The sequence below is a fragment of the Onychostruthus taczanowskii genome, unplaced genomic scaffold (genome assembly GCF_017590055.1).
Source record: "Onychostruthus taczanowskii isolate IOZ18803 unplaced genomic scaffold, ASM1759005v1 scaffold34, whole genome shotgun sequence".
In the NCBI taxonomy this organism is placed as follows: domain Eukaryota; kingdom Metazoa; phylum Chordata; class Aves; order Passeriformes; family Passeridae; genus Onychostruthus; species Onychostruthus taczanowskii.
The window spans coordinates 4,592,935-4,616,447 of NW_024500794.1; the positions used below are offsets into that span (position 1 = coordinate 4,592,935).

General features: G+C 45.9%; 1 protein-coding gene across 2 annotated transcripts in view; it reads left to right on the plus strand.

The window, feature by feature from the left end:
- LOC121339259 (limbic system associated membrane protein) overlaps window positions 1-23,513 on the plus strand; it is a 982,855-nt gene that overhangs the window by 806,371 nt on the left and 152,971 nt on the right. For both annotated transcript variants that reach the window (XM_041410922.1, XM_041410921.1), the window contains one exon: window positions 21,575-21,807. In XM_041410922.1, the coding sequence (XP_041266856.1) occupies window positions 21,575-21,807 (233 nt within the window). The remainder of the gene's footprint in view (window positions 1-21,574; window positions 21,808-23,513) is intronic.

The following is a 23,513-nucleotide window of genomic DNA, read 5'->3' on the forward strand; positions in this document are numbered from 1 at the left end:
GGATGCTGTGCAGGGTTTGCTGAACTTTCCCTGTAAAGGGGAAAACCAACCCCCTGGATATGGACTTTGGCTTTGAAGGGTTCATATTCACTGGACTTCAGACAAAGTATTCTAAAACTGGGGTGTGGAAGTTGCATCTCTGTGAGGAGGGAGCTGTACCTCCAAATGGCTGACACTCTGGTACCTCGGCAGCTCTTCTGGCATTGCATGCTCATCTCTGTGTGGGTTTTTGCTGACGAGTGTGATACATGCATACAGAGTACTTTGCTATTGTTATTATTACCCGAAGTTATGGATCAGCTTGAGAAACTCAAATGCAGTAAATCACTGGGACTGAGGTAGCATTAGTCTCAAGGCTCTGAAGTAAATAATGCATGAAATATACTGACAGCAGTGTCTGACGGATCCTTACAAACAGCATCTCTCTAATGAATGCAGAGCTGCTAATATTGCAGGGTCGGATTTGGGGGGAAAATGCTGAAATCTCTCTGTGCTCAGGTGAGATGATGCATATGGGCAAACACCACCCCTTCCTTACCCCTGAGAATCAAGCAAGTGATTTTAATGACAGTTGAGAGGGTCAGGAACAGGGTGGCAGCTCCATATCCAGCTGTGATGTGGACCTCATGGGCAAGTTGTTTTCCCTTCTCCTTCCCTCTTGCAAGGTGAAGGTGCTGAAAGGCTCCAGCCTGCTCTGCCTTCACCCTGGTGTGGAGTGCTCTGAGATCCTCAAAGAGGGAGTGCTCCAGGCATGCTAAGTACTATTATTATTTTTTTAATAATAGAAAGACATCCAGGGAATTACAGATCTATGAGCTTTCTTTCAGTTCCAGCCAAACTGATTGTGAAGCTAATTAAAGACTGACTAGTACAATGTTCAGCTAAGTATAACATGACAGGGTCAATCCAGTATGGCTTCTGGAAAAGAAAATTGTGCCTTTTTGAGCTGCAAGTGGGTTTTGTTGTTTTGGGTTTTTTGTTTGTTTTTTTTTTTTTTTTTAAGTTTAATAAAATAAGATAAAGGTGATTCCCCAGCAGACATAATGTACTTTGATTTTCATAAAGCCTTTGATAAAGCCTTTCACACAAAATTATGAAGGGAAATAAATAGCCATGGGCAAAGGGGCAAGGTCTTGTCACAGTTTAAAACCCAGTGGATTGTTAATTAACAAAGAATAGTTTCTCTTTTGCATGGAGACAAGTTAATAGTGGGAGTCAGTGCAAACTATGGAGGTATTTAGTCTGCCCTGTGTGCCATGGCTGGCATGTTGGTGCTTTGATGATGACTCCTTGTTTGGCTGGTGAGAAATGCAGCAGAGTTGCCAAAAGCCATAGGAGATGTAAAAAGCAGGCCCACCCCATTGCATCCTCTGCTGCCTTGCTGCCTGAGCTCTGGAAATCCAATGGGACCCACTCCCAGGGCTTGGCCTGGCTGCTCTAGGGTGTCCTGCCAGGAGCTGGGTCCTCCCCCAGTGCCCTTCCCCATTTTACCAGCCAAAAGCAAGCATGGGCTGCCATCTCCATGAGTCAGCAGGATTTAGAGGTGCCACAGGGACAGAGCAGTAGGATGACGGATGAGCCATAACATGGATGAGCGTATGGTAATGCAGACTGCAAAAACAGTCTCCCCTTCAGCTGTACAGTGGTGAGCGCTGAGCTCTCAGGCTCCTTGGAGAGAAGAGATGGGGAGTCACGGTGAGTAACTCGATAAAAGCTTCTTCAGTGAGTTGCGTCAATTCCAAAAACGTGGAAGATGCTTGGTTGCCTTTAAGGGACAGGGAAACAATAGGGAATATGTTATAAAAAATGACATTATCTTGAACACTGGCTACACCCTCATTTATGAAAGTGTGTGGAATTACCAGAGGGCCACGAAGCATGGTTAGTAATCGTGTGAGATTTACCTATAAGGAGGCAGTCAGTTGGACTGAACAGGGTTTTCTTTTTCAGTGTAGCAAGATTGCAAAAATGCCATTTCTCCCTCTCAGTAGCCCTCCCATCTTCCTTCTTGCCTTCATGCCCTCTACTGTCCCTGAGCTCAGGCTGGCTCAATCCTGGCATGCTCCAATGGGAGATGGCAAGCACCAGCCATCCGCAGCCTACCAGAAGAGACACACTAAAGGCTTATAATTGAGTTATTTACAGTAATGAAGAGTGTGGTGAAAAGTGATCAGTCCCTCCTTTTTCTGTCCTCCTGTAATACTGGAACAAGAGGTCACTCGGAGATGCTAATGGTAGCTTAATTTAGATCACATGAAAGGAGACACTTTTTCACACAGCAGGTAGTCAGTCTGTGAAATCCACACTGCCTCCTGAGGTCAGAGCGTCAAACATTGCAGAAGGACTTGTCAAGTTCCTGGGTAATTTTTGGAACAATAATAACTGTTACTGAGGATGCAGTAGCACCCCAGGGACTCCCATCAGGAAGGACCCACTCTGCATAGCACAAGGCCTGCCCAAAGGAGGAGCCAGCCTGACCTGGGTTGCTTTGGTCTCCATAGCCAAATAAAGGTTTGTTTGGTCAGATTCTGGGGGGGTGATGGTGAAAGACCTGCACCCAAGCTCAAGCACCCAAGTGTGACACTTTTTGTTTTCCACCACCAGTTCTGTAGCCCCAAAGACAAGGCACTTGATTCCCTTCCCTTGGTGAAACGAGAGTTCAGTTTTTCAGCTATAAATCAGTGCTGTTCACTCTGATTTTACATGGGAGAGGGGGCGGACAGAAAGCCTACAGCTGCCTTTATCCTGGAGGAATCTTCCCATGATCTGGATGAAGCTTGGGTGAATTGCCTCGGGACAGAGCCTCATCTGGACTTCTGACCCTTTTCCTGGATCTCTTCCACAGAATGTCTTTGGTCTGGTGGTTTTTCCACTCCTACAGTCAGTTCTTGGCATGCTCCTGTCTTCCCATGCATTGCCTGTGGCATTGTAAGCGACTGGACATGGGTATTGGTGTATTTTGCCTGTGGGCCTATGTATTATGGTAATGTTGAAGAGCCTTAAACTTGTAAAGATATTTAAATTCACCAGCAAAAACAAAGTGTAACAGAACGGGGGGAAATAGAACAAGGGAAAATAATTTCAAATCCATCCCTGTCTCTGTATTCATGTTTATCTGACCTGCAGTTCTAGAAAGACCTTTAGACCCAGTAGGTTTGGGACTGAATCTGTTGTTGGTGTTTTTCCTCCTGTCCATAAATTCAGTCACTCCATTCCAATTTTGACAAGAAATGTCCAGACTCAGAAATCTTTGCAGGGGATTGAGACAGAGCACCAGCACTCCTTCCATTGTCTTTTGACTCTTTATTGCAAAATGGCTGCAAGCAATAGGCTTTTAAGTGTGTTTTCTTGCAGCTAGCTGCAGAATCAACACAGCATGTGTACAGTAAAATTGATCATAATCCACTTGAGGGATGATGTTAAGAAACTCTCACAGGCATCTCTCATTCCAGCATCATCACAACAGCTCTCCAACTATCCCACCTGCTTTTCTCCTTGCTGTTTGTTACTGCCTCAGTAGCTGGCTGTGTTTAAGTATGTCAACCTGGGTTTTTTTCCCCATCTTCTTGTTTCCTGTGTTCTTCTAACAAGCAGCTTGCAACAGAACAAACAAGCAAGGCAGGAGCGCTCCAGGCAAAAGGGGTGTTTTGTGTTTGATTTGAATACATACATATTTTTCTTGGTTAAAACTTGTGATACTTATCAAACACATCCAGGAAGGCTGTGAATAAGACCTTTTTCTTCCTTGCTGACACGCACACCGTCGAATACGAGCACCTTCTCATTTTCACTCGATGTCTGATTCTGTGCAAAGCGCGCTCTCTCTCATATCCTCGCACACACGTTTGATAGTCTCATCCTCACTCCTGCTCTGTCGCGTACACAAAACCACCTTCTCATCTCAGCAGAGCCTGGCACATGCGCACTCCCACAGGCGACATAAGCACACACACACGGCCACCCACACGCTTGCAAAGGCTTTATTATTGCAGGGAAAATTGCTCTCAAATATATGAGACTGGATGTAACTATGGCAGAGATGGGGAGAGAGGGGAGCAAGGCTGGGAAATGTGCAGTCCCTTCACTCTTCAGAGACACAAAGCACTGCTCAGGTGGAGGGGAGAACATGTCCCCAGAGTCCTCATTCCATCTGCCATGCACAGACAAGCACCAAGCTTCACTTACTCACCGCCTCTCACGCACAGACTCTGACTGCTCTCCCTGAAAGTTTCTCAGTTGCCCTTTTTCGTGCATCCTTCCCTCTCTTTTTTGACTGTCTGTCAGGTCCTGATCACATCACTGTCACAGTTGCTATGATATCAGCATTTTCTGACAGGTGTATATGCTTCTGTCACTCCCAGCAAAGCTCTTTAGCACCCAGCCTCCTGCCGGATCTGAGCCAGGGCGGCACTACTGGAAAGCACGGTCAGTGGTATCTCATACTGCTGCATGGAGAAGATACAATCTTGATAGAAAACTGCATGTTTTTGGGGGGTTACACATTCAAATAAGGCCTTAAAACAAGTGTTTTTTCTTTATGAAGAGTGAGGTTCACTGCTATTCAGAAAAAGGAGGAACACTCTGGGCATTGCTCTTGTGAATTCCCAAAGATCTTCTCCGTCGACCTCTGAAGCAGGCTCTGCATTTGGCCTCTTAGAGTGAGCTACTGCCTTGAGGGCGCTAATTTCAAAAAAATTACTTAAATTTTCTAGAACCCCCAAGCTTCCAGTGCAGCCTGAGGCACTGAGTGCTTCACTCCCAGCTGCATGGGGAGGTTGGCCTCTCCTGACAAGGGAGTAACAAAAACATATCATGGATGTGCTCCAGTGTAGGCTCTTTGTTCGGAAACGGCCACACGCCTCTGCAGGAGGGGCTGTGAGAATCTCAGTTTGTGCGCAATTTGGAAGAAATTTCAGGTTTTCCAATTACTGTAGCAGTGGCTGGTAACCTTCCAGCAAAGAGGCGCTGGAGCACAGTGTTCCCATGGCTCCTGCTGGGCTCAGCCGGTGTTTGTGTTTGAACTGGCACCAGGAAAGCTAGGAAGCAAAGAGATTATTAATAGGGATGCAAGGAAGAGGAAAGGTGTTTAAACAGTTCCCACTTTGCATGTCTAATTCAGGAGCTACCCTTCTGTAGCTCTCCAAACAAGCGCCCAAATCCAATGTCAGACTTCTCAGAAGCATAACTTCTTAAGTTTTAGCACACTGTAAGATAAGGACCTTGCTTGCATAAGGCCATCAACCACTGATATTGACTCTCCAGGACGTTTTAAAGGCTATTTATATCACAATAAAGCCATTTTATTAGCATCATCAATCAAGAGAGACCGCGTTTTGGCCTGGAAATGATTCTGCTTGAGTTTCTAGAAAGGAAAAGGGTGAGTAATTGTGGGATGCATTATCTTCGATCTCATTTGAAATCTCCTAATTGAAACCACATATGAGTGTAGTTTCATGCTTATAAAATAGATGATAGGGCCGTTGCTAATGTACCTATGGTAAGTACAACTTTCCAGTAACCAGAGGTACAGACTGGTTTTTCAGAAAATAACATGGCTATGGAAAGAGCTGTCCACATCTGGGTGAGAAGCTGGTTCCTGGCACGTGCTTCAAACTGAAGCCTGTGCCCCACGCTGGGCTGAGCTTGTGCTACTTGGCATCCACGGTTCAGCTCAGCTGGCAGCATCTGCTGTCGGGTACCTGCTGATCTCACTGGCAGCATCAGGGCTCTTGACAGGGCAAATCTGCTCCTGTGCTGGGGCTGGGGTCTGTGTATGGGTGGCTGAGAGCTGGGAACTGAGTCGTGGTCAAGGGGTGTGGTGAAGCTTCCTGGCTCCTGGCAGGTGCATGGCTGGAGTTGTTAACGTGGAGAAGGGGATGTTTACAGCTCTCCTCCAGGGTTTTGCCAGCCCCTGCGCTGCTTTTCTGCTATCAGCTCAGGGAAAGGGAGCTGACTTGGGGGAGCAGTGGTTACTGAGGTAAGGAGAGTGTAGCTTTGCACTGCCTATGGAGGCCTCTGAGAATGAGTAATGGCAGGGCTTGAAAGCTGTTACAGATATTTGATAATTAATTGGCTGGGAAATCAGTTTATTTTAACAACTCTAGTTAAATAAAGAAGAGAGCTAAAAGGGCTGCACTTTCCTGCAGTGCTACACTACTTTCAGGGACAGAGAAAGCCCATTACGTGTCTACTTTTATGCCAACAGGGACTTTCTTGTGAAGGCTCTTGTGAAAGGTAGTTGAAATCTTTATCTCCCCTGAATCCCAGCAGCTTCAGTTTAAGACAGGAAAGCCTGAAGGGTGGTTTATTACCAAGGATCCATCAGGCAGAGGGGACAGGGGAGTGGAGCTGCTGCTCTAACCTCATGCTTCACCTCTGGCCAGATACTTAGTGCAGAGTGGTTCCAGTTGTGGTTTATCGCTGTTTTATACTGCTCTAGTGGGAGCAATGCATGTTGCTCGGTTAACCTCACTTGTCTTTCTGAATACTGGCTGATCATACACACACACAAGGTTGTGAGAACACTGGTGTAATAGTCTAGCATAAACAAGTAATTTTGGTTCTCTCCCTGCTTCTCTTTGGCTGTCAAGGACCAACCCTGTTTTCTCAGCCTAAGGAAGAAACAGTAAGTGTGAAATCAGAGAGGAGTTGGTGTCACATCCATTTTTGTTAGAGCTCTCTTATTTTCCAGGTTATTGGAATATCATTGTATCATTGCTGTTTAGTGGGCAGAACTATTTCTTTGCGGAAAAACAATGTGCACCCTGGTCCTGGCAAAGAAAGAGAACCTGACTGGGATCTCAGACAAAGGTTTTTGATTTGGCTTTTGTATCTCTCTTTAGGAAGATATTTTCTGTGTGACTGTGCATATTAGAGACCTCAGCAGCAATGCTGAAAGAGACTTGGATCTATTCTTTGCTGCAGATTGTGCTTTGGATGTGAACTTAGGTCTCCAGCCAGTGTATTTTGTCCTGAGGGTTGTACAGCAAGTGTGCATATACGAACAGCGTTCCAAAGGCAGTCCTATCTGTCAGAGTCTGCAAAGAGCCTGCAACACCATCTGTTTTAGTGAATGGATAAGGGATTAAACTTCAGGAATCACGGGTTCTGTACAATACATCAGAGTAGGCCAGACCATCACAGAACATCTTATTTTTTTGGAACCTGAGAATAACTTTAATATCCCTTCATTTAGGGTTTAATATCAAAATTAACTACCATTTTACTCTTGTCTCAAAAATCCCAAACTTTTCTTCCTGCCCCAGTGCTGTTGCTTGCCTAATGCAGATTCAAATTCAGTGCAGACACACACCTCACATTCCCCAGTGAAAATGTAAAAGAATTAAAGAACAGATGGTTCTTTGGTTCAGTGTGGTGGAGGTACTGCAGGACCTCTCTTCTGCTGCCCTGTAGCACTTTGATTTGAGCCTCTTCATGAGAGGATTTGAGCCTAGGTTTTCCCCCCAGGACTGTGAGGTCCTGTGTTAATGCCATGCTGTGCATAGACCTTGGGGATGCACAGATACACACCAGGTGGGCATGATGTCATCCCCTCTGCATGGCCGATGAGAGCCTACCTTTAGCCAAGTATAAACTCACGGCAACCTGCAAATCCTTATCTTTAAAACATTCCCTGGATGTGAAACCTCCTGCCAGCTGGAGCTACTTTTAGCTCAGCAGACTGAAGTGCTGTATTTAATGAATTCATTTAGAGTCTGGTGGAAGGAAGCAGGACTGATCCTCATTTAGTGTAAATCTGGGCTTCCCCATTTACTGCAATGGTGCCTTGTTGGCCCTTGATTTATGCCAGCTGAAGCCACAGTTTGGCATCTCTCCATACAGTACAGTACAGAATTCTGGAAATTATTTAGAGCAAGTGACCTGTCAGAAGAACAGAAGTAGGAACCCAGCCTCAGACCAGCAAAAGCCCAAGTGCACAGCCTTAGACCCTGCTGTGTAAGAAACTCTCAGTGTAAGACAGCTGTACAGACGGGAGCTCCATGGGGAAATGGTTTATCTATACTGCAGATAAGCTATGCATGGGGGAGAAGTTTCCTTTCACAGCAGGCTCTTGGGAGAAGAGGCAGGGATGTCAGTGGATCCAGATAAGATATCCCTGGGTAAATGCTTCCAGTAGGATTAAGCAACATTGTCTTCACTAAGAAATGAAAAGGGTTTATGTTCTGTGTTCCAGCCAATTTGTGCAGCTTGTGTTGCCAGTGCCAGAAGACTGCAGGTGAGGAGGTGCAGAAGTTGTCAGAGCAGTCCCTGTAGTTATTCCTGTCCTTCAGTCAGTAGCCGGGCTGGAGTTCAGGCTCCAGAGCACAGACCCAAATGACCCAAGCCAGTTGCCTTCAAACTATGGGGAGGAGCTTGTGCTTCAGCCAGACCTCTCTGCTGTGGTTTCATATCCCTGGGCAGATCCCAGTTAGAGAGAAAAGCATGGTCTCTTGCAGTAATGCTAAGACAGATGTGACTGGAAGTGACATCTGAGTTTGTGAAGGCTATTTTGCAGTCATCACTACCCCTCTCTTGCTATCCTCCAACCACTACACACCAAACCAAGTTTTGTATGAGACAGGCCAGGTCTGTTACATTTTGGATTTAAAAATAAAATAGTTTAAATGTATGACTTTGCACAAGCTATTTCTTCCCTTCTCCACTGGCTCCCTGTATGTATAAAATACTCATCACAAACACTTCTCCTCTACAAAGGTAGGAATTTTAGTTCCATAGTACTTACTTCCTTTGATAAAAACACTGTGTGCTGTTCAGCACATGCTAAATTGCCTTGCAAAACAAAGCCCTGCAAGAGTCTCAGAGGAAAAAGAGTGCCAGATATTAGTATGATTAGTAGGATGGCAAGAAGATCTACCTGTGGGAATTATTCCTTCCCCTTTCTCAAGGAGCTGTATCTTCTTCCCATTCTGTTTCTGACCATGAAGTTTTAAAAAAGCTTCTGGCTTTCATGTCAACAGCAGAAACTCCATCAGATATATCTTGAAAAATTATTTTTTTCCACTTTTCCTCCTTTCCTCTATTTATTTATTCATGAACATGTCCTCCTCTGCACAGCATATTGTGCATGTAGGAATGAAGGTAAGCTGAGATCAAAGCTCTTGGGAGTTCTCCCTCACAGCATCTTCTCTACCTTCCCCATATGTCTTTCAAATGCCTTCTTTCTCAAGACCTGATGATGGACAAAAGTGAGGCATTAGGGAAAGGCAAAATTTAGCAAAGCTCTAAACAAAGGAAAGAAAGTTGAGTTGAGCATTGCTGTAACAGCTTCCACATAAAGGAGTTCTTCGGCACAAGATAAATACAGCATGGGAGTTTAAAGTTTGCAGTCTTTTATTCAATGATTGTCTAACGCACCCATGGGATGGATTTTCAAAAGTATCTCACTTTAGGCAGCAAGAAAATTGGATGTATTGGTGAAAAAGTTCACTGTGCCAAATGCTGCTTTGAAGATTTGATCCTTGTGTGTTAATTTGGCAGCCAGTAGGCCCAAAAGTACTTTGACAAATCTGGTTTAGATTTTAATGCTAAGCACTTAAAAAAGTCAAATCTCACATGTGACTTTTAAGTGCTGGACAACTTTACTCATAGCATATTTGGGAATACAACCATATGCCAATGTCTTTTGGAAATAATGAGACTGTTAGTGTTTGTATCAGTAGTTTTTAACCTCTTCATGCATAATTTCTAGAAGATCCAGTTTTGGAAACAAATCCAAACCTGTGCCAGGTAACTCTAGTGTGATATATAGAGGTCTAAGATATTGACAAGAAATATTTACCTGTATGTGAAGTGAAAAAGCCTAAAAACATTGCTTCATCTGAAAGAAATGTGTAAGAGGAGCTGTCTTCTCCTGACATATTGCTGAACTCTGAGGTAGGTGGTAAAAGTGGTAAGACCAGGTCACTGTAGTTTGTTCTCCCTGCAGCCCCTGTGAGGCTGATCCTCTGGTCTACAGCCCCTTTTTTTTTAATTCAAACATCTGAAAGAATAGGCACTTCCTTGCTTTCCTTGGGAGACTTTTTACAAGACTAGCACTTGTAGACAAGAAGTTTTTCTTCAAGTTTGAACAGACTTCTTTCTCTTTTTTTTTCTGACCTGTTACTCCTTCGCAGACCCCTATGCATCTTGCTAAATAATTCCTCTCTTCCCTCTGTACTTTCAGCTTTCAAAGAGGTATAGCTTGTCAACATGTCGCTTTTAAGTCCTCTCTTAGTCAAGTTATACATATTTAATGTTTTTAAGCTTCCCTTAGATGCTGATCCCTTTCCAGCCCTTGATGAATTTTGTTGTTGCTTGCCTCTGAATTCCCTCCAATTCCCCCATATCTATCTGAAAACAAGGTGCCTTATATTGACTGCTCCAGTCCAGGTGCATTTGGTATTTGGTGGCTGCTGTTTTTTGGATGGAATTAAAAAAAGAAGCAGCAGAGTCTCTCAAAGGGAATCTGCTTCGTGGTCTTCTCTCTGAGAGCATTATTTCACGATGGTATTTCGGGACTGGCTTTAGATATGGAAATGAGAGCATGTGTCTAGCTCAGAAGCTGTTCTCTGCTTTCAAGTGGGAGAGAGATGGAAAAGGGGAAGAGGGGTTAAGCTCCTCAAAGGCTTTGTCTACATTAGACTTTTTTCTTCACATTTCCCAGTGTTGCTTGCACGGGCACAGTGGCACTAATGACAGCTCTGGCACAGGCAGGGAATCGAACATGTTCCGCTACACATCTTCTCCACATTCTCTACAAGCCCTGACTCCACCAGCGGTGCCACAGCAGCGGGAGCTGGAGAAGGAAAAGGTCAGCTGTAAATAATAACTAGAGTGTTTGCACATCAAGAAGGTGTCCTTCATTGAAATTCAGCAGCTGGAAGTGAGCAGGCAGGATGCACCCAGTTTCTCATTCATCATGAAATACCACCCTTCACAGTCTGCTGCTGGCTACCTGAGGGCAGCACTTGGAAGTGGGGATGATCGTTTGGTTGGGACACCTCTGATACTCTCATGGCCTCAGAAAAGAAGGAAAAGTTAAGATTTATTTTCCCTGCTGTTGCTCCTATTCCCTCTCTGATCTGCCTCCAAAAAATTTCAAGACTGATTTCTCCTTGCTGTGGATCCTCCTGTCCCCCCTGCCCAGGACAAGTGCTAATGCTTCAGATGTGATAGTCCCTTTCCTTTGATGAAGAAGAGGCAGTATGAGATGAGATGAACATTAGGATGCAGATAACAGAAAAAGTGCATTACTATGTCTCAGGTAGCATGCTCCTCAGGTATTGGAAGAAGCTCTTTCATATAGTACAAAACACAGGAGACACCTGCCAGTTTCACACAACATTTAAATCTGACATTCTTTCACAGACTTGTACCAGTTAATGGTTAACAGATTAAATTCTCAGCCAGAAAGTATCACCGAGATGAAGATGTTAATGAGTTTAAAAAAAGAAGAAGGGGGCAGGGGGTTGAGAAATGCCTGGGGATAAGAAAGCCAGCGTACAAACTTACAAGGTGGATTGCAAGCTGTCACTCAGAGTGGAAGCTAATTTACACAGAGGCTAAATTTAGGTTAGATATGAGGAAGAAATTCTTTACTTTGAGGGTAGCAAGACACTGGAACAGGTTACCTAGAGAAGCAGTGCATGTTCCATCCCGGACTGGCAGTGTTCAAAACCAGGCCAGATGTGGCTTTTAAAAACCTTATCTGGTAACAGCTGTCCCTGCTCGTGGCAGGTGCATGGAACTAGATGATCTTTAAGATACCTTCCAACCCAAGCCATTCTGTGATTAGCTTAGTGCTAGATTTATAGGTTTTTATGGCTAGAAAAGAACATGAAATTATGCAGAAGGTGATTTACACTGCCACTTCAGGAAGTGTTCTACCTTTCTTTGAAATGTCTGTCACTGGGCATGGAAGGGTTGGTCACTGAACTGTGTGTCCCAATGCTCAGATCTTGATACTGTTTCCATTTCCTTCCCCAAATGTTCAGGTGGGAACATCTGAGCACTTAGCTCTTCTTGCCTCCTCGGAGATACACAGCCATTACAGATCTACCTTGGTCACTCACCCCAGCAGCAGTTGAGACTGGTGGCCAGCATTAGCCTGACAAGCTGCTGGCCCTGACCTGATTGTCTGTTTGGCTGTATCTTCTCACGTCAGAAACATTCCTAGAGGTGGTGTCCGGTTTCTTGCCACCTGGCAGTCAGCTCTTCCTGACCCACTGAAGGCTGCTGCCAGTCCTGTGGGCACAGCCCTTTTTTCTGAGAGCCCCGAGAGCTGGCGCTGTCACGTTGCTGTGTGGGAGGGCACCTAAGGTGCCTTGCTTTTGGAACTAGGCCATGGCACCATGGCAGAAATCATGTGGGCTGTTTTGCAAGCTTACATGTGTCTTGGTGTGTGCAACTGTAAAGGGAGAGATGGGGAGGGAACCTCCCTCTTGCCTGTCTGCCATAAAAAATGCATGAGGTGATGCTCTAAAGCTCCAGGTTTAATTATTTGGATCTTAAGCTTTTTAGTCCCCGTCCCTGAGCAAACCACTGAAATCCACAAGCTGGAAGGTGTTATTTGCAGTGACACATCTCTCTTCAGCTGTGAGATGCTGACTTTCAAATCTCCCCCTTGTTTTGTGACAGCCTGTGGCGATACCTCCTGCATTTTTAGCCTGCGACTGGGGTGGGAGGAAGCAACCCTGGACCACACAAAATACTTTGAAGCTCACTCTAGCATCACTCTCCTATTCCCTCTTGTGTTTGCACTGTCCCTTTTGTGCACCCACTCTCTCCTGACCTGCCCTTACACTATTTCTTTCTTTGTGCCCGTGCATTGCTAATCTCTGGCATAGTCTCATTCTCTAGTAGCTGTGCTGGCTGCCTTAATGTTTCTTGCCAGCTTTTTCCTCTCCCCATTTTTTCTCTTCCCTCTGCTTGCCAGCCCATGATGTAGCATTGCCTTTCTCCATCTGCCTGATTGTCTCTCTGCTTTTTATCTGGGCGCTGGAGCTCCAGGTGCTGTCATTCTCTGCGACAGCACAGAACGTTTCAGTTTCCCTCTGCGGCTGGATAATTACCAGATACAGAGTCACGTGGACTTCCCAGTGAAACCCTCCCTCCCCTCCTGTCAGAGAAGGAGATCACATCTCTAAAACTCATTTTCCCCTTTTGTGTGGTGTTTTCTTTATTATCATTTTTTACTAGAAGAAATTCAAGGGAAAAAATTGGAATAGCTCTTCTGGACTTACTTTATGGTGACCACATAGAAGTTACCTAAAGGCACTGGGGGTTCAGGTAGAAGAAATAGGTCATTTCCACAGCTGAAGTTTGTGAAGGAAATTAAAGGGGCTTATAGTCTGTATGGGTGTCTTCTTAGTGCTCCTATTATCATTTTTGATGTATCCCCAAAACAGAAAAAAGTCATAATGGTGCAGAGGCCTGCCAGAAGTTTAGTTTCCAGTTTATTTACAAATTTGGCATAACAGCCAATACCCAGTTCACATAAGGGACTAATTATCCTTGTCTTTTGATGAACTTCTGTTCCTAAGTGACCCCAGATACTTTTAAAATACCAGCCTGTGTCTTAGTGATCACAAAAGCAAAGGATCCTTAGTGTAAGTGCAGAGCAACAAAAAGGCAAATCATTGGGCAATATTCCCCACTGCGATTCTGCATCAGCTCTGCTATTCCCCGGCTCCCCCCTTTGATAGTGCAGGAGCCCTGGGATTTACAGGAAGCTACAGACAGCAGAACAAGGCATATATTCCTAGTGGATATTTCACTAAGGCCAAGTGATCGATAGCTGATGAGCATTGCCTAATGATTCTGGATCAAGAGCAGAGACAGGTTTCTGGCTGGACCAAAAAGGAACAGTGGCAAATCCTCAGCTAACCCAAAAGGGAAAGAGGGAGCTCAGGGTCTGTTTCCTCAGCAGCCTGAACCTCTTGACTGATTTTAGTGCAAGACCATGATGCAAGCTGTCAGAGCATTTGGCATTTCTGCAAGCGTCAGCCAGAGAGCAGTTTGTCCCCCTTTGCACATGTGGGGAGCAAGTCTCCTCTGGCAGGAGGCCTGGGACTGGAGTCAGTCATTCTAGAAACATGCCTTGGAATGGAAAAAGACCTGTCCAAGGATTTTCCTGACTGTGCTGTAAAGAAATGGAGGGTATTTTCTGGGCATGGTGGGTTATAAGAAAAGATGGTACTGTGGTGGTAGGTCTCACTCTGAGATTTTTCTGTATTTTGAAATCTTAACCTGGGCTGGGATATGGCTGGGATGGCGTTAAGCTCAAAGCAGCTCATAGCAGCTCATATTGATATTTTTAAAAAGGTTCCTCTGCTGGAGTGGATGTGGACTGAAGTTGTTTATGCAGGTATACCGATCCCCAACAGATGGGAAGAGCAATAAATCATGCCAGTATAAGTTCTCTTACTCTGATATAGTTACATCCACCCTTTGTGAGTACTGGCATAAAAATTGCTGTATTTTGGTCTTGATTCCTGTTGTGAGTTTGTGTTTTTTCCCTACACAAACAGGAACCTCTACTCTTAAACAGTCATTTTAACAGAAAGAAAACCCATGTGAGACCAGCTGTGTGTCTGCTAGTGCGAGCCAGGGCAGCTAGCTGTCTTTTTAGGCCAGTGTATTTTTTGTAAATTCCCTTGGGTTTCATGTTCCATACATACCACATGGACTGAGAGACAAGGATGTTTACAGCACATGAGCAGTTCTGCACTGATGCTCATATTTTCTGGTTGCAATTCTTTTTTATCTCATTAGAAAGAGTTGATGGGAGAGACAGTGAGACAGAAATGTTTCTGTACAAGGCACTGGGGACTCCTCTTCTAGAAAACTGGGTACAAATGCTGGTCATGAAAGAGGAATTCAGGCTGGAGCAGGTGCTGAGAGGGGCTACTGGGATGTTTAGGGCAATGGAGGGTCTATCATACAAGAAGAAACCAGGAGAGTTTGGCTTGTTGAATCCTGCAAAATGAAGGCTGAGAGGGAATATGATTGCTGTCTCTGAACACAGTGAAAGATAAATACCCAGAAGAGAGAAGAGCTAAAAGATAGTTTTGGCATGAGAGGAAATGGATATAAGCCAGGTATGAATAAATCTAGACTGAAGAGTTAGAAAAAAAAATAAGGTTTTAATCAGCAGAACAGAAAGACTTTGAGCAGTCTGACCTGCAAAGCAGGGGGAGGATATTCCCCCATCAAACACACTAGGCTAAAGTAGGAATGAGGTACATCTCTGAAAAAGATGATAAAGTACAGCTGGCTGTGCTGGCAAAGGTTGGGGCTTCATGACCCGGTAAGCCCATCCTAGCCTCACACTCCTAAAGTGGCAATTTACTAAGGAGGATGAACAGAAGTGCAGGCATCCTATCAGCCATGCGCCCTCCCAATAGGTGGATGGCCAAAAATTGTCACCAGAGTGCTGAAATACCCAGGGAGCTGCAGACAGGTGTGACAACCAAGGTCACAGCATAATACAGCTGAGAGAAAGCATGGGCTGAACAGATGCAGCAGTTTCCCCCTCCTGCCAGTTTTCTAGCACAGGACTGGGTTTAAGCAGTAGTTTTCTAAATCCCTCTGAGAGCCTGTGTTATCATGCTGGCAGTGGTTACTCAGGAGCTATTTATGCCACATTTTGGAAATCCATCCTGCTGTGGCACAGCTTTCACTCTCAAACAGTGACCCTGCTGTGTATCATGGCACAGGAGAGGAGCAGCAGCTGTACTAGGCTGGGGAAAGAGAGGAGCAGTGGCAGTAGGGAGGAGAATTTTGAGCAACAACTGATGCCCATGTGCATTCAAATTCAGCAAAATGAGGCTTTTGGTGCTTGGCTGAAAGGAGGTTTCAGATGCTCAGTTGATATGATCTCCCATGACAGTGCCATCCATTTAAGGGGCCTTGCTTTCACAGAGGTGGAGATATATTCAGCTGTGGGTGTCTTCTGTAGCATCTCCTGCTGAGGGGAGCCTGATCCAGAGCAGTGGGAACCATCCAGGGCCAACAGCTCCCATATTTCTCCCCCAGACTCTGTGCTCCTCTGTGCTCTGCCACTGTACTCCTCTGGTGGGGACTGCAGGGGCAGCGCTGCGTTGCTCTTGAGATGTTGCTAGGATCCAGCGCTGCAGTGCCACTGTGGAGCCTGGCTGGACTCTTCCCTGAAAACCCTGCCTGGCAGGTCAGGGCTGGCATGGCTGTGGTCTGTCCTCAGCCCTTGCTGCCCACACCCCCGCCAGGACACAGCGGAGAGGCCGGACTCTTTCTGCTGCCCTGGCTGACCATGGCTGTGTCCAAGCCCTTGCTTGCCAGGCAGGGAAGGACTGAAGAGCTTGAGGAGACAAGATCAAACAGCACAAGCATGATTTGCTTTTGAACTTTCATTCCCCAGGCTGGGAGCAAGGCTGTGTTTAACCACTGTATTAGCTCCAGGATCATACTTTGCAACAAAACAGAGAATTTGTCTTGCATGTTTGGAGCTGGCAGCCAGTAGTTGACGTTGTTTTGTGCCGAACGAGCCGTGTTTGATCCCTCTCTCTTTTCCCTCTTGCCATTTTGCTGCTGGGGGGAGAGGGCAGTGGGGGAAGTTATTAGCTGGATCTTGTAAGCATGTGTGTGAAGTGAGAAGATTAGAGCGGGCTCATCACAGAGCTGAGGCGAAGGCAGGAGATCTGATGCAGGGTGGGTTGTGGCATCCTCTGGCAAAAGGGCAGCACGTCCCTCAGTGAGCACAGTGGGGTGGGGTTTGGGTGCTTAATTGTGTGTGCAGCAGGCTGCTGAGTTTTGGCCTGATGCACAGAGATTGTCTTACAGAAGAGATGATCAAAGGGTTAACAGAGAAAAGATGATTAAAAGGAGTGTGGAAATTGTGGCACATAGCTGTCTCCACAACAGGCTTTGGAGAAAGAGGGCAGAAAATGCAGTCCATAAACTCACAATTTATTTATTTTTCCCCAAAATGAGGTAAGAGCTGTGGCTTGCTGGCAAAGCAATATTTCATTAATATTTCATTAATCCTAGCAGCTTGCTTCTTCTCACTAGTGGGGTTCTGGCAGAGAATTGTGGGTTTGGGTCTGCTGTAAAAAAAAAAAAAAAAAAAAAAAAAGAAGATTATTTAGAATTACAACCACAATTTAAAAACACCAAATAAATATCCCAGCTTCAGTGCAACCCAATACATCATTGATAATGCTGTAAAATCTCCATGTTAAAGCAATCATTTAAACAGCAGCTTCACCAGGCCTTGAAGGGCTTCCTTCTTGCCTTTTCCTCACTCTAGGCTCTAAATATCATCCATTCCTTTCCAAAGGGATGAAATACCCCCAGTCCATCTCTGCAGCCTAGGGCGTAGCTGCTGTGCTGCTTTCTCTGGGGCAGAAGGGCAGCCCATTGCTGAGACCCCGGCCCGGCCGCACCCCGCTCCGCAGGCCGTGCGGGCCCAGCCCGGCGGTGCTGCACACAGCCGGGGAGCCGCGCCGGGGCTCGCCAGGCAAACGCCGCCTCTCAGCAGCCGGGCCCGTCTGTTCCCCGGGGGAGAGAGAGGGCGGAAAGCTTAGGGCCGAGAGCTGCTGGAGTGACAGGCACAACATAAACTGCGATGAGTGTTACAGCAACACGCTGGGAAATCAATGCGCCGAGTGGCGCTGCCTCCATCCACCGCAGGAGGAGCAGGAGTCACGGGCGCTGGGAATCAAAACACCGGGGCCTGACTGAGGCAGAAGGGGCGGTGAAATCTCCAGCCTTGCGTTGCCGGGGTAAGAGATGTGGATGCCTAAGCCTCACTCTCCTTTCCTTCACTCGCTCTCTCACCCATCAATAGGAACAAGCCCAAATACTTTGAAGAAAGGGGGCGGGGGGCGGAAATGTGTCTCTCTCCAGATGGAGTGTTCCTCAGGGCTTACAAGCGCAGGTTTGCAGGAGCGCTGCTGTGGCCCAGCGCTGCCTGTTAGACTGGCAGGAGATGGAGGAGGGAGGACAAGCAGCAGGACTTGCTCCTGCCTTCCCCGTGCCTGCGTGCTGCCAGATGTCCCAGCCCATCATGAAATCCAGGGACCAGGAATGATGGTGGGTGGCCCTCTATCTCATCCAAGGCAGTGGCTCCTGCTGAAGGTTCAAAATCATTCTCCTGCAATAAAGCATCACTCCATCCCATCCCTCATGTAGTGCAGCTCAGCCCCATTGTCTGCATTTGCATGTGGGGAAAAAGACTGGGGTAGGAGTACAAGGATGACCTGGATTTCTTTCTCCACATACAACTGTTGCTAAAAAACTTCAGGTGCCAAACTTGGCTGTGTTTGTTTACAAAGAGGCAAGGAGGACTAATGGGGCATGGCAGCAAGATCTTTTGTCCTTCCATGTCTGTGGTTTGAAATGGTGCAAGATTAACAGTTCCCAGGTTGTTACAGTGATCATGCAAGGCATGCCCATCCCCATTCACTGGTCCTCTTGTTAGCCACATCAGAGATGTCAAGAAATCAAACCTGCAACCATAAGGAAGAGAATAATGCATGGATCACAAACTGTTTATTAGCTTTCACTGAGGCTGATGGTAATGCTTCCAATAAGTCTAATGAAAAGCGTTTGACTGTCTCTGTGAACTTGATTATTGATTATTAGTGAACGATAAGAGTCCACTGATATCTGGCTGATGCCATGTTCCTATTGCTTTGCAGTTAAAATGTCAGTTAACATGCCATTTAATATTCTATTAGTATTGAATTAGCACTTATTACACTGTGAAAATCATCACCATAAATCCTTATTAAAGCGTGATCCATTCAGCTGGGTGGCATCTCTGGCAGACTAAGAGGGTGGGTGTGTGTGTGCGTGTGCAGACAGACATACTGAGATGCATCATCCACATGAATGCACGTTCAGAGCATGCCAGGACTTGGAATTTCCACATTTGTACATTGATTTTCCCTGACAGCTTGAGAGGAACAGGTATGGTGAATAGAGGGCTCAAATCCATTTCACTTACTCCTCCCATTTTCCTCTTTTCTTTGTCCTCTTTTTTTTTCTTTATTTTGGTAGCACCTGCTAACTTATTTCAGGGGCAGTTGCAAGGTTGCATGACTGTAGCTATTGACCACTGTCCTAGGGCTGACCTGGATGCATGTTAGACAGGTTATGACACACTTTGTTTTCCAGAGAGAGGAGGGAGGGTCCCTGGTTGCAACCTACCCACAGGAGCAAAAGCACAAGGCTTTGTTCAGACCACACCACTGAACTGTTACTGACAAGACACCATACAGGGGCATATTTGCTATCTCAGAGAATTATAATGATCAGGGGCAGGGCAGAGCTGCTGAGTGCTTGCTGTAGCCCAGTGAGGATGGGAAAGCAGCCTGGTGGGAATGGTGCAGTGCCATGGATCTGGTGGAGTCCAGCAGCACTGATAGCTGTTCAGGGGGATTTTCAGAAGTGACTGAGAAACTTCAGCTCCCACTGACTTCAGCTTCCACTGTTAATCTGCTTAGCTTTTCACTACCAAAACACCTAGCCCCTGATTCTTGGTGCTGTTAAAACTTGCATTTGCAAGAGGCTTCTTGACCCTAAGGCAGCCAGCTCTGGAGACAGTCTGAGTTTTCCTACAGGGCCACTGCTCCCAGGCCTGGAGCACACTGCACTCCCTGGGTCCTCACTTTTACCTTCCATCACTGGTGATTACTGCCTGGGATGGCCAATGGAACAGGAGCAATGCCTCATTGTAGTGGTGCTGGTTTCTACCTGCAAGTGACTGCTCACAGATTCCCCTGCATCCTTCTTTTCAACAAAGAGTAGCTTTTTGAAAACAACTCAGATCACACCTGAGAGTTCACCTTGGGGACAAGTGCCTGCCTGGCCAGGAGGGTGGGCTCTGGCCTGAGGGACAAATTCTCACTCCCTTGGCTGGACATTGTCAGTAAAAGACAGGATCTGTTGGGCTGCTCTCTAAAGCAAATGTTTGCCAGATCAGACAGAGCTGCTCACAGCTTGGCCAGCAGCATGGCATGGCTCCCATGGATGCCCAGGCAGCTTGGCTTTCCTCCTGCCCACAAGTAACCCCAGAACAACTTGGACAGCATCCATGGGCTTGCCAAAAGAGAGTGGGTGTAAGGTGCCGGCCATAATGGTGGGGTCACATCACAAGGGAAGGCAGCTGCAGCAGCCTTGAATGAAATGCATTCAAATAGAGGAACTCGGAAAATGTCTGACCCATGCTAAAAGGCTTTATGAAAGCCTACTGTCAAATATTTGTCTTATCTTGAAGCAATAATCTTTATCCTCTTTCTTTTTTCCTTCAAATACAACGTATGCATGAATAGTGAATAGGAACAATCCTGTGCAATGTGATCTAGGAAGATTCTGCTGAAGCAGGGAGGTTTGATCATACAACCTCACTGTGGTCCCTTCCAATTTTACCTATTCTGTGATTCTGTAATAATAGTGGCAAGAGGTGCTGGGTCATGTGGATGCTGGGACACTGGGCAGAGCTCTGAGAGGTGAAGGAGCAACAGCTCTGGAGATTGAGCTTCCCTGTTTATCTAGAGAGCTAATGTGATGTGAGTGGCAGCAGGGCAAACCTGCTCTCAGCCTCAGCCCAGCCCTGGGGGTGCAACTGCCAGGGTGAAAGAGGAGTTATGTCTGCCTGTCTTCTTCAGCCCTGGGCCTCTTGAATGAGATATAGCTGAGAGTGAGCAGAACATGTCTCCTCAGTGGCAGCTCCTCCTCTTTTCTGTGAAAGTCTCCTTCTGGTGGTGCGAAGTGGTACCGAGCAGGTGCCTTTGCCAAAAATGCATTTGTCTTCACAGCACCTACTCTGTTCTCCACCAAGAAACAAAATACTTGTCAAGTTACAGTTGCAATGGGACTAGTTTGTCCTCTGACTTGGGAAGGTTGGCACTTAGGGCCCTGGCAGTTTCTGGTCCTCCTGCTGTTCCTCTGCTTTCCACCCCTAGCTGTCATTCCTCCTCTCCTGTCCACCTGAGATGTTCACAGGACATGCTGTGTATATGACAGGGATGATAGTGACACTCCCACAACCTCTCATTTTTCAGCCTGAAATCTGCACTTGCCTGAACAAACAAGCAGATGTGCATCAGCAAGTGTGTGTGTGATGGAGGAGCTGTGTCCTGAGCTGACAAAGCTGGAGCCTTGAAACTTTGCCCTCCAGGCTGGAAGGGGTCTGGGAGTTTAACTACTGTATACTCAACTTTTTGAAGTTGAAGGAGAAGCATGGGAAGAGCTACTTCCAGTCTTTCTCACTGGCAGGGTTGGAAGGGATTTGGTGATCAAGATCTCTTGTGGCCTTCCAAATTAATTTTGGTGCATATGTAGGCCACAGGCAAAAGGAAGAGAGAACAAGTGATATGCCTGGTTTATGAACCAAAGATTCCTGAAACTCTTCAACAGAGTTGAATTGTTAAGTATTTGTCCATGGAACAATAATGGTGAGAAGATTCTGTGGTTCACTGGCAAGGCAGGAGTGTGGTGTGAAGTTTCTCAGCAAAGCAGTAAAGAAAAGGAACAAAAGGGAGATGATGGAGAAGGTTGTTAATCTCCCCCTTACCTGTCTCATCCTCTGCAGGTGTTATGTAGAAGACAGAAGCTCCAAGGTGGCCTGGTTAAATCGTTCTGGCATCATTTTTGCTGGAGAGGACAAGTGGTCCCTGGACCCACGAGTAGAGCTGGAGAAGAGAAACCCCCTGGAATACAGCCTGCGGATCCAGAAAGTGGATGTCTACGATGAGGGGTCCTATACGTGTTCAGTGCAGACACAGCATCATCCCAAGACTTCCCAGGTTTACCTGATTGTGCAAGGTAAGCAACATGCCTGATAGGAGAGCAAAGAGCAAAAGACAGAGTGAGTGGAGGGAGCTGTATTTTTCTAAGAGAAACTCGAGAGCCAGTAGCCTGTGTGTCCTTTATGTTTACACAGGAGCCAGCTGGACTCTTCCCTTCCACTGTGGCGTAGATGGTTTTACTCTGCTGTCAGTTTGTCCTTTTAAAAGTGGTGACAGAGCAGGGGACACTAGTGATGCGAGCCATATTCTAATATAATGCAAACCTGGCTCCTGGCTCTGGTTGTTTGGCACTGATGGGAAAGCATTTGTTTATAATGACACTTTTCAGAACATTGTGCCTTATCTCTTTCCCAGAGAGCCCTCTGGTTTCTTTGCCTCCTTATTCCTCAGGTTTCCTTTCTTTTTTCTTGTCAACAAGCTACTGTGCTGTGTTTTTTGGCCTTCCATAGTCAACTCTTTGCCAGGCTAAGGAATTAATTTTCCTGTGAGTTTTTTTCATGCTGGATCATTGGTTTGCAGGGTGCACCATCACTAGGCATGTGTGAAACCTGGTACCCGAGGGACTTGCCACGTACCTTATGTTGCTCCTTCCTTTTTTAGCTACCCTTCTCCTGTGTGTATTATAAGGAATAGGAAACTTGGCAAATCAGTATTGTCTTATTTGTCTGCCTGCATTTATGGCATAACAGAGAGTAAACAAATTAAAGAGTTCACCAATTATTGGCAAGGTCATTAGTGAGTTTACTCTTGTTCCATCCTGTCCAGACCAGAACACCAAACAAGTGAGTTTACCCAGTTTTGTTTAGTTTTGCTTTAAGTCTTCATGCCTTTTTGTCTATCTGCCTATTTATCTAAAATATTTACAGAGCAGCTTAGTTGATAGATATTTATGAATGTATTTGATACATATTACAGATATGTTCAACTTCTATATTGTCCTTCAGGCAGGAAATTGTTATTTCCTGATTTGTCTACTGACCCATAAGGCTGCAGAGTTCATTTCCCCCAACAAGTTTTTGAATCACTCTGATTATAAATGCATGCAGGAAAGGACTTTTCCTCTTGCTGGCACTACTTGGCAAACTGGGGGCTAAGTAGCATCCTAAGTTTATCTGCAAGGTGAAGAAGTCTGGATGTGTGGTCAGAGGTTATGCTTTACACGCAGGTGTAGTGAGCCAGAAGGCTCCTGTTGGTTTTCTTGCCCAGAATCCTCCCCCAGCAGCACAAAGAGCAGCCCACGCCCGCACACAGAGCAGCTCTCCCGGCCTGGCTGAGTGCTTGCTGCATGAAATGCATTCCCCCAGCCCTGGAGGTGTACCCTGCCTCGCTGCTCGCTACAGCAGAGCAGAGCCAGCCCTCTGTAGGTGGTTTATTACTGGTGAAATCTCACAGCACACAATTTCCATTTACCTGTCAAGAAAAATATAGGGACAAATGAATTCTAGAGCCGTGCATATGTATTATTAATTTTATTTGTGCCTATTAGATATGGGCCTAAGCAGCAAAATTGAGTCCTCTAGTTTAGCTTTCACTTAAATACGTGGGTATCTGGCTCTGAACTACTGCCACCTTTCTGAGAATTAGAAAATTTAGGTTTTGACACTCTTAAACTCTAAATGCGTGTAAATAAGGTATCTGTGGGTAATCTTTGTTCTAACACCTGCCACAGATTTCTTAAAAGACCCATTGTGATATTGTGCTTACTGTATAATCCTGTAATTA